Source organism: Ctenopharyngodon idella, chromosome 3 (assembly GCF_019924925.1).
Source record: "Ctenopharyngodon idella isolate HZGC_01 chromosome 3, HZGC01, whole genome shotgun sequence".
Taxonomy (NCBI): Eukaryota; Metazoa; Chordata; class Actinopteri; order Cypriniformes; family Xenocyprididae; genus Ctenopharyngodon; species Ctenopharyngodon idella.
Genome location: NC_067222.1, coordinates 9900747 through 9919284, shown reverse-complemented (window position 1 = coordinate 9919284; position 18538 = coordinate 9900747). Strand labels below are relative to the sequence as shown.

The 18538-nt window shown below is 37.3% G+C and overlaps 1 protein-coding gene across 2 annotated transcripts; it reads right to left on the bottom strand.

Moving 5' to 3' along the window:
• Positions 1–2763: 2763 nt before the first annotated feature.
• LOC127509885 (GTPase IMAP family member 8-like) lies at positions 2764–11283 on the bottom strand. Of its 2 annotated transcripts, none has more exons than XM_051889102.1 (5): positions 11001–11283; positions 10087–10818; positions 9415–9456; positions 8701–9309; positions 2764–7441 (listed from the first exon to the last, which is right to left on the bottom strand). In XM_051889102.1, the coding sequence occupies exons 1-5, from the start codon at positions 11017–11019 to the stop codon at positions 6207–6209; spliced, it is 2637 nt and encodes an 878-aa protein (XP_051745062.1). In that variant the 5' UTR covers positions 11020–11283; the 3' UTR covers positions 2764–6206. The 2 variants fall into 2 exon arrangements, with proteins under 2 accessions (XP_051745062.1, XP_051745063.1); XM_051889103.1 differs by having other exon boundaries at positions 2764–7438.
• Positions 11284–18538: the final 7255 nt, after the last annotated feature.

Here is an 18538-nt window from a genome sequence, read left to right as displayed (position 1 = left end):
TTTTCTACACTGAATATATGATGAACAGCAGGGTAAATGATATCGGAGTAAAGAAGTTGAGGGAACATTCTGGGAACGTTAGTGGAACGTTCTTTAGACCTAAAAAAGAACATTATCTTTTCGTAATTAAAACTTTCCTGGCTTATCTGAAACTAACTTTATAAATGCATGTTTTGGGAACGTTGAGAACATTCTAGGAACCAAAAATTGCTAGCCGGGACATTTGTCAAACTCCAGTAGGCTACACACTGCGTAAGATATTGTGATATTTGACTATTTCCATACTTGGACACGTGACAACAATATAGCCTAGTATTAATGTTTAAAATATTCACTATGCTTATTATTCCTAAAAAAAACAGTATGTTTTTATGAAGTGTATCTGAGCTTGTAGGTTCATTCTGATTGGCTGAAACCAATGTCATGACAGCGCACATCTCTACATCCTCTGCATTAATGTGTGTGTGTGTGTGTGAATGCTGCCCTGCATATCTGCATGTGTGTGTGTGTGTGTGCTGAGAGCTGAAGCTGATTTCTAATTCCCCTGATTTAATCATCTGTGTGATACTTTGGTTAAACAAAGAGACTCATTCAGCTCCGGCTGAGCGAAGGGAGGGAGGGGGTCTGGCCTGCAGTTTCACTGGATACAAAGAGACTCACACACACACACACACACACACACACACTGCAGGTCTCACTGCAACAGGATTTGCACATTCCTAAACAGTGTGTATGAGAGAGAGAGAGAGATAGTGTCTAACCCAGCATCTGAAAACATGGTTCATTTTCTGTCTCTGTATCACCATACGACTGTGTCTACACGTATCATGAGGGCAGGACTCATTTCCCATCAGCCACTGCGAATCTTTGGTCAGAAGTTTTTTATTTATTTTTTTAATTATGATTGCAAACATTACAAAGATGACAATAATGATATACAATTTTGTACAGAGTACACAACATATATCAACAATATGTCTAATGTCAACTGAACATACAGAACAGAGAAAAAAACAATAACAGTAATTGTTGAAAGAGAAAGATAAAGAAAAGAGAAAAATAGTTAAAACATGAGGGTAAGATATTAATTTACATTTCAATTAGAGTGTACAAATTAAAGTCATTACAAATTTAGGTTGTTGTTCTCGCTTTCTTATTTATAGAGGATGAAATAGTATTAAGATACATTTTAAATTCTTTCAAAAGAAAAAAAAAAAAAAGAAAAGAAAAATTGGTTTGTTGTTGGTGAATTTACATTTATGGATATAAAATTTGCCAAGGAAATAAATTAAATTTATAAAAAAGCAAGCTTTGTTTTTAATAGGGTCAGAATCAAAGAGTCCAAAAATAAAATCTTTAAAAGTTACACATATATCTTGTTGGATATTATTTTTAATAAATGTTTCAATATTTTTCCATAGTTGTTCAGTATAGTAACATGACCAAAATAATGATAGACAGTTTCTGTGTGAACTTGGCAGAATGAGCATCTTATATCAATATTGGTTTTATATTTAATCATAAAATATTTAACAGGGTAAAATGTATTTAATATTTTGAAAGACACTTCTTTAACTTTATTAGTAAGAAAATATTTTTGTTGTAAGGACCAAATCTTATTCCACTTTAAATTTTTAAATAAATTATTCCAGTAAAAGATTGCAGGAGATATTGAGATAATATCTTCAAGAAACAATGATAACTTTATTGTTTCTATCCTTTATTTTTTTCTCTCTCTCTCTCTCTCTCTGAAAAACATATTTTGTGTCTATTGGAGTGTCTATTGGCTCAGGGAAAGTAGTGTTTATAGTAGGAGGGTGAACGTAATTTTTAAAAATCATACAGATGCCCATTGCTATCGCTCCCATAACTATGGCAAATTCTTTGGGAGTAATATTGTATACTGAAAGAAATTCTGTGTAAGTCATTAGTAAACCTTTGTTGTTAAATAGCTGACAAACTAAAAGTAAACCGTTATTAAACCACTGATCAAAAAATAAAGTTCTATTTTTGTATAAAATATTTTGATTGTTCCAAATAAAGAATTTATGTTTATATATTAAAGCCATACCAAAAGTAAATTTGGTGGAAATTTGAAAGTTTGATAGGAATTTTTGATAAATTGTAATTGCACATCAATAAAAATCATATACCTCCAATATATGAAAAGGCTTGTTTTGGGAAAATATTCCAGATGGAATTTTGATTTTTCAAATATCGATGAAGCCAATTTATTTTGAAAGCGTAATTTAAAGAACTTAATCTGTGAATCCTATACTGTGCAGTATATACTGTATACCGATAGACACCCAATTACTTGACAACTTGATTACTTGATATCATAACAACCAAGACATAATTATAACATTTATGACATTTAAAATTTTAAATTATAGAGAAAAACTTCAACAAACTCTCTAAACAGTTTTCCAGTTCTTCAGAAACAGGTCATTACTGTGGAAGGACAATACCCATCAATTGCAGCAAAATTAATTTTTCATCTGCACACCCTCAAAAACCACATGCTGTCTTGATTAATATAATCAAATACTATCCATGTACATACATTACAGTATTTAGTTGTTGTTCTTGGTAATGGCATTAGCTGGAGTGCCCAGAGTTACCACTAGAGGGCACTCCTTCCCTCACAATTGCCATGCTGTTATGAACTTCAATTCCCATTATCCTTTGTACCTGCATTTGCAAGTATAGCTTGTGGTAGATTTTCCCCTATGCACCTGACTTAAGTTTACCTGGGTCAACTCCTAATCGACACCCCTATACGTCTCCTAATTGACACTTAAATAATTTATACTCCGTCTCCTAATTGAGGTCGACTGAGTCGGTCAAGGTCTTGACCCTTTTGAACACTATCACTTTGCAATAAGGTCATTAGTGTTCCCTAACTTTCTGCTCAGCAATAACCAGACTATGCCTTAGAATATACTTTAATCATGGCCGGAGGACCTCGTATAAATCACAGAGAATCCCACCAGCAAAAACAATACAACAGTTTATATAAGATAGGAGAAAGGCAAAGCATTCTACAATACAATTGGTTCTTTATATGTCAAACCCTTCTGTCAACCTAAAATTGCCCTTACATACCATATACAGAGACAAACTAAGCATAAAAAGACAATTCAATATTCATATTTTCTGCAGTTCTGGTTGAATTGCATGATAAATATTTCTGTTCCAGACTTATTTCAGTCATTACATGAGAAAATCATCTTTAATTTTTGGAAATGAATCATACACACTGACTAACTCATTTTCATAGTTGTGCATAAAAAACAAAAAACAAAAAAACATTACAATACAATCAGAACAAAGCATTATGTATACAGTAGATATTACAACCTATCACATAGGGCCCTATTTTAAGGAGCGCACGGAGCAGGTGCACTTAGGGCGTGTCCGAATCCACTTTTGCTAGTTTAACGATGGGAAAAAATGGTCTGCGTGCCAGGTGCATTGTCCAGAACGGTTGTCATGGGTGTGTTTTGGGCATAACGTACACCAACCTGAGTCTTATCTCTAATTCCCTTTAAAAGCCATGCTATTGCTATTTACATGGAGAAATATAGACACCCTCAACCGGACCAGTCAGTTTCAATACATACGTGTATTGCCACGATTGTTCAAATAATTAGCCAGTTTCATTTGTCATTACTGCAAATAGGTAATTCTGATACATGCAATGACTATCCATTATGAGATGTATAGGCATTTTTATCTTTATGCACAATAATAATCTTTTACATTGTAATCCTTTTATTTTTAATATTTGGCATGTTTGTGTGCAGCTGTGCATCCCTGTGTGTGTAACAAGCAGAGTGTACGTGCGTTGTGCACCCGCATATAGGTGCATATTATTGACGCGCTGTTTAAATAACAACAACAAAAAAATAAATAAATACTGCGTCATTGACTTACTTATACATATAAAACGAGGGACCAACAAGACATCTAATTCTTCTTATGAATCATGTGTATTACACAAAGTTGTACAAATATACATCACAAACAAGTTCACAAGACACCAAAAAAGCAATAAGCACAAACATGGATCATGAATCATGGAAAACAGTAAGCAAAGATTCACCATTCTATATGAACACATATATTCTGTATGTATGCTTGGGCTGGTGGAGAAAGTATAAAAAATTGCACAAACAAAAATGATGATACAATAAACTATAAATGTGCACAAGGTAGCTACAAGTATTATGTGGTTAAATGTCAAAACAACTTCAATACCATACACTAGATTTTGTGGGGTGGTCAAATTTAAGCGCAATCTGCTGTGACGTTGTATTCTGAAGTGTACATATTCAGCAGACTTGCCGAGGGGCCGAGGGTCGAGGGTCTGTTCAAATAAACTTCCCTCGTCTACTTGACGAAGTTGAACGCACTTCAAAATGGCGGTGGGGATTCCCCCGAGGGGAAGTGCTTTGTGAAGTTTGCGAGTGTATGTCTAAAAGTGGAGTTAAACACAGATAGAGGATAGAGCATTAACTTCCTACTACCTACTTCTTCTTTACACCTTAAATGGGTGAATCGGCACCTTATTTGGCTAGAGAACCCCCTGATGTACATGTGACTAATGACAGTTTAATAAAGAGAATGTAACTGATACAAGGCAACAGTAAAAAAAAAAAAAATTACAATATGTTATTAAAGCTGCAAGCAGCGATGAAAGGGCCCTCGCACCCAGGATCACCGCCATCAGTTGGCCTTAGGAAAACAGTGAACAGTGGGCTACAAGGGAAATATGGCAAAGTCATTTCAAAGTGCCATGTAGATGTCTTCAGGCCAGGACTATTATCAAACATGTGAAGTTTGGAGCAGATCGAACATTGTATGCCTGAGTTACAACAACTTCCTGTTTTGTGGCGTTAATTGCAAACATTAGCACTTAGCCAAGTGTTGCATGATTTAACATGTTTCTAGTATGTTTGCCACTTCGTGGCATATTGAAATGTGTTTCTGGTAGTGAATTACAGTGTAAAGCATGCCATTTCCTGTTGCCAGCAGGTGGCGCTATGACTAACTGAATATTGGCATATAGATGTCTTTAGGTCAGTACTCTTATCACACATGTGAACTTTGAGGCAGATCGGACACTGTATGCCTGAGTTACAACAGCTTCCTCTTTCATGGCGAAACATCAAAATTTGTCAGGCCGCCATGGACACGCCCTTCAACGAAAACTCAAGATCTTCGCAATTTAACATCGCTAAGGCCTTACGATTAGACTGACCAAATATGATCTTGATCTGGTAAAATCTCTACAAGGAGTTAATCACAGTGTAAACATGTCATTTCCTGTTACCCACAGGTGGCGCTTTGACTGTAACTGAATATTGCCATGTAGATGTCTTCAGGCCAGGACTCTAATAAAACATGTGAAGTTTGGGGCAGATCGGACATTGTATGCCTGAGTTACAACAACTTCCTGTTTCATGGCGAAACATCAAAATTTGTCAGGCCGCCACAGACACGCCCTTCAGCGAAAACTCAAGATCTTCGCAATTTAACGTCTCAAAGGCCTTTAGATTAAATTGACCAAATATGACCTTGATCTTATTAAAGCTCTAGGAGGAGTTCATTAAAGTACAACGTCTGGAAATGGCAAAAATTGCACAAATTTTCCAAAGTTACTTCAAAATATTTGACTTCTTGTCGGTTTTCAGATTATGGTCCAAGAGACTTTTTTGTAGGTATCAGACTGTTAGATGTGTGTACCGAATTTCATACTTGTACGTGAGACGTAGCGTCTGGGGCACTTCGTTGAAGTTTTGTAGGTGGTGCTATTGAGCCATTTTGCCAAAATTTTCCAGAGAAAAATCAAAAAATTCCTGTTGGGTTTACAGATTTTGCACCCAGGGGCTTTTTTGTAGGTATTGGGCTGTTACATGTGTCTACCGAATTTCATAACTGTACGTGAAATGTAGCGCGAAGGGCGCTTAATTGAAATTTTGTAGGTGCCGCTATTGAGCCATTTTGCCACACCTAATTCTGAAACCCATATCAGAAATTTTCACCACTTCTGACACGTGTGCAAAGTTTCATGAGTTTTCGAGCATGTTTAGGCCCTCAAAAATGCGATTAATTTCAGAGAAGAAGAAGAATTAGCCGAGCAATTACAATAGGGTCCTCACACCATCAGTGCTTATGTGTTTCAAAAGATTTACCTAAATTCAACCTTCAATTTGACTTTGGGCTTGATGTTTAAATTTCATTTTGCCAATGCACTGCACAATGTCTTCAACACCACCGACAGCTCCTCCAGCAGCTCCTCCAAGAACAGGAATATAGTAATTCCAGTCACGAGCTCGTTTGGCTGTACATGGTAGTTTTGCTTCAGCTTCTTCTAAAGCTTTATTCACTTCTTTCATAAGTTTTTCACTAAATTCACATTCTGCTTGTTCTCTAGCTTCATGTTGAATTTTCTCCTGAAGATTTTGCTTGTCCTTCTCGTGTTTTTCTTCCAGGAATTTAATGAAGCTCTGTTGCATTTCTCCTAAAGATTTTTCCTTTCTTTCATTCTCCTCTTCAATTTGTTTCTTGTGCTCCTCCAGTTTTCTCTGCATCTCATCTCGAAGGGTTTCATTGGTCTCTTTCTTGATCTCCTCCTCTCTCTTTTTGAATTCCTCTTCAGTTCTTCTCAGTTCATTCTGCATCTCTTGTCTTTCTCTCTCTTTTTCTTTCTTCATTTGTTCTATTTCAGCTTCATATTTGGTTTTCAGCTCTTCTTCATTTCTCTTGATCTCTTCTTCTTTCTCTATCAGTATTCTCTCTTGTTCCTCTTTGATGTTCTTCTCCACCTGCTGGAACATCCCATTGGTGTAGAAACTCCCTCCATTTACTGTCAACATCCAGTCAATCTTTTTCAGAAGAGCAGAAACCTGTGTGTAATCTTTATTCTCCTTGTTATTGAACACATGGTATCTGTTTCCAAACTGATGGACGAGGTTCTTTAAGCTGTCATTTCGTTGAACATAATCTTCAATTGTTGCTCCTCTAAGTTCATCTCCTCTGGTGAACAGTACAATGGTGTACATTTTGGATTCCTCTCCAAAAGCCTCCTGGATCATCTTCACTGCATCTTTCTCCTCTCGAGTGAATCGTCCCAGTTGAATCACCAGCAGAAACACATGTGGTCCAGGTGCCGCCATTGAGATGCACTTCACAATCTCCTTCCAGGTCTCGTCATTATCAACTCCAGTATCAAACAGTCCTGGAGTGTCGATCACAGTTATCTGTCTTCTGTTGAACTCAGATGTTTCTTTCTGACACTCTCTGGTCACTGAGGATGGATTAGGTATTGATTCAAACATGTCTCTTCTCAGTATGGTGTTTCCTGTTGCACTCTTCCCCACACCCGTCTTTCCCAGCAGCACAATCCTCAGATCTTCATCATGTGTTACATCTGCTAACCACAAAAGAAACTGTCATTACATTTACATTTAGTCATTTAGCAGACGCTTTTATCCAAAGCGACTTAGAAATGAGAATAGTAGAAGCAATTTGGACCAACAAGGAACTACTTGGAAGTCGATCATTTGTTTTTATAAAGCATATACATTTACATTTTTTTTTGAAAATGACCGATCGTTTCACTAGATAAGACACTTATTCCTCGTCTGGGATCGTTTAAAGCCCTTTGAAGCTGCACTGAAACTGTAATTTTGACCTTCAACCGTTTGGAGTCCATTGAAGTCCACTATAAGGAGGATAATCCTGGAATGTTTTCATCAAAAACCTTAATTTCTTTTCGACTGAAGAAAGAAGGACATGGACATCTTGGATTACATGGGGGTGAGTAAATGATCAGGAAATTTTATTTTAAAGTGAACTAATCCTTTAACATACGTATGTTAGAACTTCTGCATACACTGATTGATTTTTTTGAAACTTCAGCTGTATGTTCATTTAAAGAGGCAAATCACATGGATGTGTATTGTTTTGGATGCTTTTGAGACTCTTTGCAAGCTTCAAATTGCATGAATCTCAGCACATGTCAGGATTGTCATCCAGTAGACATGGGCAAAGCCTTAGAAACGGGCGGGGAGGAGGGCCTCTATAGCGCCATCTTTTGACATAAGCGGGGGGTTAGCTAAAACTACAGTCACCAAACTCGGTACACTTATTGTTTTCATTAAGCCGAACAACTTTCTAATTTACAATTATTAGCTCTGACCAACAGTAAGTCCGATATTTTGGTTTGAATGTGGATTTTTCACACCCTCTCTCTCTGTCCCCCTCTCCCCCCTCCCCTCTTTGTTCAAATTTAATTTTAAAATAAAAATAATTCAATAATTTAAATTTAAAAATAATTAAAATTTATTAAAAATCCCTATTTAAGTAAATTTCACTGCATTTTATAAAAGTGGCTGTTATGTTTAAGCGTTTTAAATGCCTATTGCCCGCTGTGCACAGTTGCCCTGAAGCCACCGAGTTGGCTTTGCCACCAGGCTTGGGCCCACCATCGCTGCTTGCAGCTATATATTTGTTTTTAATTTCTTTTCTATGAAAATCACTTTGAATTACCATTGTGTATTAAATGTGCTATATAAATAAACTTGTCTTGCCTTTTTTGAAATGTTACATTACGAACAAAATGAAACTGTGAAATTATTTTAAATTATAATATTACCAGTTAATACATCACGCACTTTTATGAATTCATACCTGCTGTTGATTGAGTTTTCATCACAATTTTTTTTTTCAGTTCCTCCATTTCAGCTCTGTGTTTGTTTCTTTCCAGTTCTAATCGATCCTGAAGGTACATGAATGTTGTGTAGGAACTTCCTTTGTTCTCCTGTACCATATCCTCTACATCCTTCAGTAGATCTGGAACCTGTGAGCTGTTCTCCAGAACAAAATTATGACCTCCAAGTGTCTGGATAGATGTCTTAGTAACTGAAGTGTGAAGTATATTCAGATTGCTAATCATGCTCTTCTCTTGGATTATGAGAACCATGAGGTGTTTGTTGATTCTTGAGCTGAATATCTTCTTGATGTTCTCCATTTCTGCTTTGTCTTCATTATTAAGTGGACCAGCAGGAATAACTAGGAGGAAAACATGAACTCCTGGATCACAGCGAGACACACAGACATAAGCGTGAGACATCACTTCCTCCTCTGAGAGCTGACTGAGAGCAGGAAGCTCCACCAGATTGATCTGAAGATTTGTCTTTTTTTCTTTTCTTATATATTTGGATACAGAGGCCTTCAGTGTTTCATCACTTCCACACAGCACCAAGTTCAGCCTCTGTTGTCTAGTGTCACTTACACCTCCTAAAACAACAACAACAAAGTATTTTACTTGCTCTTTTTAAGAATGACATTTTATTATTTGTAGAATCAAATGGAAACTTGCATATACTAAGTTTATGAACTTACCCTTTGGCTGATTTTGCTTTGGACTTTGTTTTGTGTAACCCACTGTAATTAAGAAAAGAAAGAAAAAAATCAATTTAATGGTCTTAAACTCATGGTACATACAAGACTGCAGTACAAATGTCATGATTCTATCGACAAGCATTTCATAGAAGCATATGACCACAGTAAAATTAAAATGACTGAAATTTAGCTGTCTATTTATGACATGCTTTTCCATTATTTAAACTGTGAGAAATTATAAGTATCCTACATTATACTGTTTACATTACACTGCCAAAAATTAATTTTTGTCTTGTTTCCAGTCCAAATATCTAAAAATTCTTAAATCAAGAAGCATTTTCTAGACAAGTAAAAAAAAATAGTCTGTGAGTTTTTGCTTAAATCAAGCAAAATAATCTTGTTTTCGGTTTGCTTGTTTTTTAAAAAAAAAACATACAAAACAAAAAAAAAAAAAAAAAAAAACCACTTAATTTTGAATTATTTTTTATGAAAATAAGACAATCATATTTACTTGTCTAGAAAATGCTTCTTGATTTAAGAATTTTTAGAACTAGAAACAAGACAAAAACTGTGTAAAAAAAAAATCATGTTTTTATACTTTTTATACTGTCCCTGATGTTCAATAACCTGGTAAAAAGGTTATGAATATGTTGTTGTTTTTTTTTAACTTACTAAATAAATCAAATATTGGTATACGATGAAAAAACTTTTTTGATTTCTTCATCTCTGCATGAGTATCTTGGTGTTGTTCATCATCCTTTGAATCAGGATCTTTCTCTATTCTGAGAGAAGCAAAATATCTGTTGCTCTGATCTTCATCCACTGATGATCCTTCTGCATAATCATTTAGTTCACATTTGAGAAATTCCTCAGGGTTTTGTTTCAGAATCATCTCTAACCGTTGAGCTATTTCAGACAGCCATTCCTCTGTTTCATTATTAAGTTGAATATGTCCTCCTCCACATTCTGCAGATAATTGTTGAATTAATTCACTAACTTTCAAAGATGCCCGTTTACCACCACATGTTGCTTCATCAGTTGTGATCACGATGGTGCATTTAATCGCCTCGTCACTGAATTCTTTTAGCACATATTTCACTCTTCTCATGTCCTCCTCAGTGAAGTCATTGTGCTGCAGTACGAGTATGAATGCATGAGGTCCTGGATCAGACAGATTCACACACTCTCTCACTGTCTGTGTGATGTGACGGAGTGACAGATGTGTCTGGAGCAGCTGAGGACTGTTGATGAGCATCACGTGTCTGTCCTTCAATCTTCCTCCGACTCTCTCTACAACATCTGGAGGAGCTTCACTGTCAAACGCTGATCGTCCCAACAGGAAGTTTCCCACTCCACTGTTTTCTGACACGCTCTTACCCAGAAGAACAATCCTCAGATCACTCACTGAAACACACAACATGTAATATGTTATGACACTAGGATCTTTACCATTGTAATTTCACAGATAACTCACGAGCAGGAGATGCTTTCAAGGTCTGAATTTCACATTTCTCCGATGGAGAAAAACTGCCTATATTTGTTGCATGTTGTTCATCATGGTCATCAATAATCATCTATGGACTTACTGTTGGGTAGATGGTCCATGCTCTGTCTTCTCCTGCAGACAACACCTGCAGAAACAAAAACTCTTTGAATCTTGAATACAACACAATAACTAATAAATGAACTATAAAACCACAAAACACAAGAACAGTTTTTAAAAAAAAAAAAATAAAATAGATTTAATGATTCTCTAAAGGTGTTCCCTTTCAAAGGCTACACTCAAGCTGCACTGAGAGTTATGGGAACGTCTTTAGTCGTGACCAGCTGTGAATATGTCTAAAACAACGTCAATGAAATTGACCTATCCGCTTGTTAAGTCGTGATGTAAGGAACGCCATTTCTGGGTCCAAGCCTCGACTCGTTTCACTTGAGAATGGCATCTCCACGGCTGTTTATGAGCGCTATTTATTCATATTTAACATTTAACATTTTAAAGTTAAACATTAAAAATTATTACAGTCTACACAACAGTCTCCGTGCTCACTGCAGGTCAGGCTGGTGCTGCGCTGCACACTATGGCAGTGTTACAGGCGTACCAGGCTGATCTGTTGAAGGATCTGAGTGCGGGCACTGCCATCACAGAGGAAGCGTTCACAGAGCTTCGTCGAGCCACAGATCTGTCTCTCCGTGCCACCAAGCAGACGGCAGGCGCCTTCGGCCGTTCTATGGCTGCTATGGTCAGCACGGAGAGGCACCTGTGGCTGAACCTCACGGGCATCAGGGATAAGGACCGAGTGTTCCTCCTTGATGTCCCAGTATCACCTTCTGGCCTGTTCGGTGACTCGGTCAACACAGTCGTGAGCAGGATTCAGGAGGTGAAAGAATCTGAGGAAGCGTTTGTGAAGTTCCTTCCTCGCCGCACAATAATATGTATAATATCAAATCTAATTATAAGTAATTCAGCAATTCATTCTTTTATACGCTTTCACGTATGTTAAACGCGCTTCACTGTGCTCTCAGGTGATTCATTCATCTTTATGCGCGCGGCGGTGGGAGGGGTCTCATACCTGTGGTACTGGGTGATATCCGCCATGTTTGTGCGGTTTGGAGTGGACACGAGCAAAACAATGGATTATTTACCAAGAGATATTAATGTTTGAGGTCAAGGAATCAAGGAACTTTGCTGCCGTACCATGGGTGCAGCAGGCGCAATGATATTACGCAGCGTCTCTCACAAATGTCTCCATGGTTGCAAGGCACGCTCCCTGTGCAAGCAGGGGGTCACACGCGCTGCGTAATATCATTGCGCCTGCTGCAGCCATGGCACGGCAATGAAATGAGCCTATTTTTTTGAAAATAGGCTCATTTTCCAACTCCCCTAGAGTTGAGTTTTACCGTTTTCGAATCCATTCAGCCGATCTCTGGGTCTGGCGGTACCACTTTTAGCATAGCTTAGCATAGTTCATTGAATCTGATTAGACCGTTAGCATCTCGCTCAAAAATGACCAAAGAGTTTCTATATTTCTCCTATTTAAAACTTGACTCTTCTGTAGTTACATTGTGTACTAAGACTGACGGAAAATGAAAAGTTGTGATTTTCTAGGCCGATATGGCTAGGAACTATACCCTCATTCCGGCGTAATAATCAAGGAACTTTGCTGCCGTGCCATGGCTGCAGCAGGCGCAATGATATTACGCAGCGTCTCTCACAAATGTCTCCATGGTTGCAAGGCACGCTCCCTGTGCAAGCAGGGGGTCACACGCGCTGCGTAATATCATTGCGCCTGCTGCAGCCATGGCACGGCAGCAAAGTTCCTTGATTATTACGCCGGAATGAGGGTATAGTTCCTAGCCATATCGGCCTAGAAAATCACAACTTTTCATTTTCCGTCAGTCTTAGTACACAATGTAACTACAGAAGAGTCAAGTTTTAAATAGGAGAAATATAGAAACTCTTTGGTCATTTTTGAGCGAGATGCTAACGGTCTAATCAGATTCAATGAACTATGCTAAGCTATGCTAAAAGTGGTACCGCCAGACCCAGAGATCGGCTGAATGGATTCGAAAACGGTAAAACTCAACTCTAGGGGAGTTGGAAAATGAGCCTATTTTCAAAAAAAGTGGAGTGTTCCTTTAAGGTAACTTCAATTGAGTTAAAATGCAAGTTGTGTGACGTCTCCTCAAACAGACAGACTTGACTTGGTTTTCTACATCCACTGTTGGTTATACACTTGTGTGTTTTTGGTTTTCTAGGTTTGTGCAAAGTCAAACGATATCACTGAAAACGGCACGCATCAACGAGATTTCAGAGACTCTGCGTGACATTTTAAATGTTTATGTTTTTCAGGTGAGTTGAAATTTGTCAACACTAACTACCTCCATCACTGGCTTCACTGTATATAAAATTAAGTTGGCTTGCTTTAAAAAGACTAATTTAAAAATCGTCAATTGTACAGCTGAAAGTTTATTTATTTTTATTTTTAGTCTTTTATTGTTGTTTGTTTTTTTGGATTAGTATTTTTATGTAATGAAGTACTGCAGAGGTGCCCGCGGAGATCTACCTGCTTGCAGAGTTCAGCTAATTATTCAGCTAATTATTTTGCAAAGTAGAAAATGTGTTAAACTTCAGAACTTTCTCCATTACCAGTGTGTTATTTAAAACACTTTTTAAGTTTGTCTATACTTATTACATTCTACAGTCTATAAGTAAATACAAGTGTATTTTTTTTCAAAATGTGGTAAATATTTTATGTACAGTACTGCAATTTGTATAACAGCTGCTGTTATTTGATGTATTATTGTTTTGTAAATAAAACCAGCTCAAGTGAGTTCTTTATAAATGGACATAAAATTGCTTTCATAATATTGTGTTGTTTGTACAGATTTAAGTAATGTTATTTATGTATTATAGCTTATATAATTAAAATGTAAGTAAACGTTTTCGCTGGGTATCAAATTTAAATGGAAAAATTAATGAACAGTAGCCTACAGTAGATATCTAGAAACGGGGCTGGCCCGTGTCGGGCGCGCTGTGCGCATTAGCGACGGCCCGATACCGGCTGGATTGCGGCAGTGTCGCGTCTGATTCGTGAGTGCACAAGCATCGCAGCAGACAGAAGCGGGCCGAGTGGTAAGTCTCCGGTAGGCAAGAATCTAACAGGAGCTGGCCCGAGTGTATTTTGCTATCTGGGCGTTGCCTGAGGCTATTAATATGTTTTGTTAGTTTCTTTGCTTTTTAAATAAAACGAAAAGAGGCAGAGAGGTGTTTTATAACACATTTCGTTTTATTGTTGCCTAAGATATAGCCTACATACAGAGATAACCGGAGAAGCCAGAGCGAGCTGAGTGACATTATCAAGTATGCTACGCCGCTGTTCCATTTGCACAATCACCGGATTGCGTCCTCCAGTCCACAGGAATCTGTTCTCCTGAGTCGAGCTTGCCAAGTCCGAACTAACAAGGACGCAAGTCCGAACTTAACGAACTTGGTATTGAGAAACGATTTTGTTAAAATAGCTTTTATAATAGCAAAAATTTAAAATAGCATTTCCTCACGATCTACAAATAGTTGGAAACATTTGGGATATTGCAAGCCTACTCAACGGAACAAAATATATAACACTGGCCTAGTTTTGGGATATTTTGCTGCAATAATCTTACAAATTGCAGCTTTAAATAGCCAGATGTATCAATAAAATATCATTGATAGGCTAAATATGTCACAGTAACATTCACAGCACTCAGGACTTTAAATAAATAATACTTTTCTGTTGCTGCCAAACAAGTTAATGACTTGCTGTTTGGGCGAGTCATTAACCCCCCCCCCCCCCCCCCCCCCCCCCCCCCCCACCAACTTTGAATGACCAACCTGAAGTATGTCCAGCGTTTCATGATCAAAGTGAGACGCTTAGTTGTTTAAGACTATATTAATATGGATCATTAAAGACACTAACATATTTTATTCAAATCTTACCTGCACTGTACGCCATTTGTCACTGCGTTGGTGATATTTATTAAACTGAAAGTAAAAATACGATTGAAGAGCTCCGTTACACCCATAGGAAACTCAACTATGGCCCCTTGTGGAGACTTTAAGAAAGTATTTACTTTTTTTTCTTTTTGACTGATTAGGTGGAATAGTTTCTTTCCAATTCCAATCATATATTAAATTAGAATTTATTTTAGTGATTGTAATCAATTTCATTTTGTGGCTGTCTTGAGGTTTTCCGCTGATCTGCAGTAGGGGAGAGTGGGGTAAGACGAGCCAGTGGGTAAGTTGGCTCACCCCCTGTATCTTGGCAACTGTACCATTTTATTGTCATGTGACCATATATTTTAGAACCACCCGTCATTTCTGCCAGATTCTGAAAAGGAGAAGCACATGGGAGGAGTGGAAGTCACTTATTTACTTTAAAAACTGTTTTTGGCTTGTCAAAGTAAGATTTAAGCATAACAGATGTAATGGCTGTTTCATCAAAGCAAATTTGTCCAGGTCTAAAAATATTTATGATGCATATTGGTGATTTAGAAACATAAAACCATGCAAGTCATTTAGCTAAATATTATTCTGAATTGATAAGCTAGCTAGCTTTTCCTAAAATGGCAGCTATGGGGCAAAGTGAGCCACATGCTGTGGGGTAAATTGAGCCAGTGTTTTAACTTACCCCACCATAAGACAATGAATTTAAGCTAAATCTGAAGTATAAACTGGTGTCATTTCAATGTAATATTACGCATCTGGTTTAGTTTATCTTTATTTTTGAGTTTATTTGATAAGAATAATGTACATCAAATCCTTCTCTGATACGAACTAGAAGATGTTTAATCATTTATATCTTTCCACCTGTAGTCTCTAATGGCCTAACATGGTTGATATTGCAGAAAAACTACCATGTCAAGAACCTTTTGACTAAAATCTTTATTAGTTTCAGTAACATTTATTCATTTTTATTTAGTTTTTTATTTAATTTTACTCAAACTCTCTGTTTAGTCTGTTTATATGAAGGTTACAACTTTGATGTTCAACATATTATTTCAGAAATGCAAACAATTAAAGATACTGAAATTTCAACTTCATTTGGTTGGTTTTATGTTGTTAAATTTAGCTTTAAAAAAAGAAATATTTGTAAAATATTTTAAAATAGGTACATTATCTTTAAAATTATACATGGGTTTGATTCAGATAGTTAGATGGTCAGTTTACACCCACCTACTGACTCGGCTCAACTTACCCCTAAGATGGGGTAAATTGAGCCACAGGATCACTTTTTTATAAGAAGCCATATTTTAGAACCCTTTGTCATAGATGTATTCTGATCACTTAAAATTACAGGAAATATCCTGAAATTACTTCAAATACTTTCATTGTACTTCTGCCTCATTTCCCCAGTAAAAAAATGGCTCATCTTACCCCACTCTCCCCTATACATTTTATATAGGCCCAATTTTTATGGGCAGGTACCATCTAGAGAAAAAAAAAAAATCCACAGATGGTTTATGTATAGATTTTTAAGATTATCTCAGCATAAAAATAATAATAATGAATGACTAATGCACACTTATGCTACTACTGCACTTTAAACAAAACTGAACATTTGGAGTTCTTCTGCTTCAGACACCACATCGGAGAGTCAATAATAATAATAATAATAAACGGGAAGTAACACGACACAGATGCTTTTGAGGTTTAATGTGTGTCTCATCTGTATCTCATAGAAGACCTGTTTGCATCAGCATTTCAGTCTCTCAGGAAATATCAGAAAAAGAATATTTGAAAACAGAAACCAAAGTGCTACTTTTTAGCTGCAGGTATTTACTATGGTAAAGTTTTCAGTCCAGTTAACCACATGAGAGTGTGTAACAGATCTTTAAGGCATATCAGTCCTTCATCAGGTTGTAGAATGCGGTTGTCACTCCGGAATTACTGAAGTGTGTGTGAACAGAACCGGATTAAACACTCAAAGGTGAATTGGCAACTGAATTAAGCTGTGTACGTGGCTATATAGGGTATATACAGGTGCTGGTCATATAATTAGAATATCATCAAAAAGTTTATTTATTTCACTAATTCCATTCAAAAAGTGAAACTTGTATGTTATATTAATTCATTACACACAGACTGATACATTTCAAATGTTTATTTCTTTTAATTTTGATGATTATAACTGACAACTAAGGAAAATCCCAAATTCAGTATCTCAGAAAATTAGAATATTGTGAAAAGGTTCAATATTGAAGACACCTGGTGCCACACTCTAATCAGCTAGTTAACTCAAAACACCTGCAAAGGCCTTTAAATGGTCTCTCAGTCTAATTCTGTAGGCTACACAATCATGGGGAAGACTGCTGACTTGACAGTTGTCCAAAAGACGACCATTGACACCTTGCACAAGGAGGGCAAGACACAAAAGGTCATTGCAAAAGAGGCTGGTTGTTCACAGAGCTCTGTGTCCAAGCACATTAATAGAGAGGCGAAGGGAAGGAAAAGATGTGGTAGAAAAAAGTGTACAAGCAATAGGGATAACCGCACCCTGGAGAGGATTGTGAAACAAAACCCATTCAAAAATGTGGGAGAGATTCACAAAGAGTGGACTGCAGCTGGAGTCAGTGCTTCAAGAACCACTACGCACAGACGTATGCAAGACATGGGTTTCAGCTGTCGCATTCCTTGTGTCAAGCCACTCTTGAACAACAGACAGTGTCTTGCCTGGCCTAAAGACAAAAAGGACTGGACTGCTGCTGAGTGGTCCAAAGTTATGTTCTCTGATGAAAGTAAATTTTGCATTTCCTTTGGAAATCAGGGTCCCAGAGTCTGGAGGAAGAGAGGAGAGGCACACAATCCACGTTGCTTGAGGTCCAGTGTAAAGTTTCCACAGTCAGTGATGGTTTGGGGTGCCATGTCATCTGCTGGTGTTGGTCCACTGTGTTTTCTGAGGTCCAAGGTCAACGCAGCCGTATACCAGGAAGTTTTAGAGCACTTCATGCTTCCTGCTGCTGACCAACTTTATGGAGATGCAGATTTCATTTTCCAACAGGACTTGGCACCTGCACACAGTGCCAAAGCTACCAGTACCTGGTTTAAGGACCATGGTATCCCTGTTCTTAATTGGCCAGCAAACTCGCCTGACCTTAACCCCATAGAAAATCTATGGGGTATTGTGAAGAGGAAGATGCGATATGCCAGACCCAACAATGCAGAAGAGCTGAAGGCCACTATCAGAGCAACCTGGGCTCTTATAACACCTGAGCAGTGCCACAGACTGATCGACTCCATGCCACGCCGCATTGCTGCAGTAATTTAGGCAAAAGGAGCCCCAACTAAGTATTGAGTGCTGTACATGCTCATACTTTTCATGTTCAAACTTTTCAGTTGGCCAAGATTTCTAAAAATCCTTTCTTTGTATTGGTCTTAAGTAATATTCTAATTTTCTGAGATACTGAATTTGGGATTTTCCTTAGTTGTCAGTTATAATCATCAAAATTAAAAGAAATAAACATTTGAAATATATCAGTCTGTGTGTAATGAATGAATATAATATACAAGTTTCACTTTTTGAATGGAATTAGTGAAATAAATAAACTTTTTGATGATATTCTAATTATATGACCAGCACCTGTATTA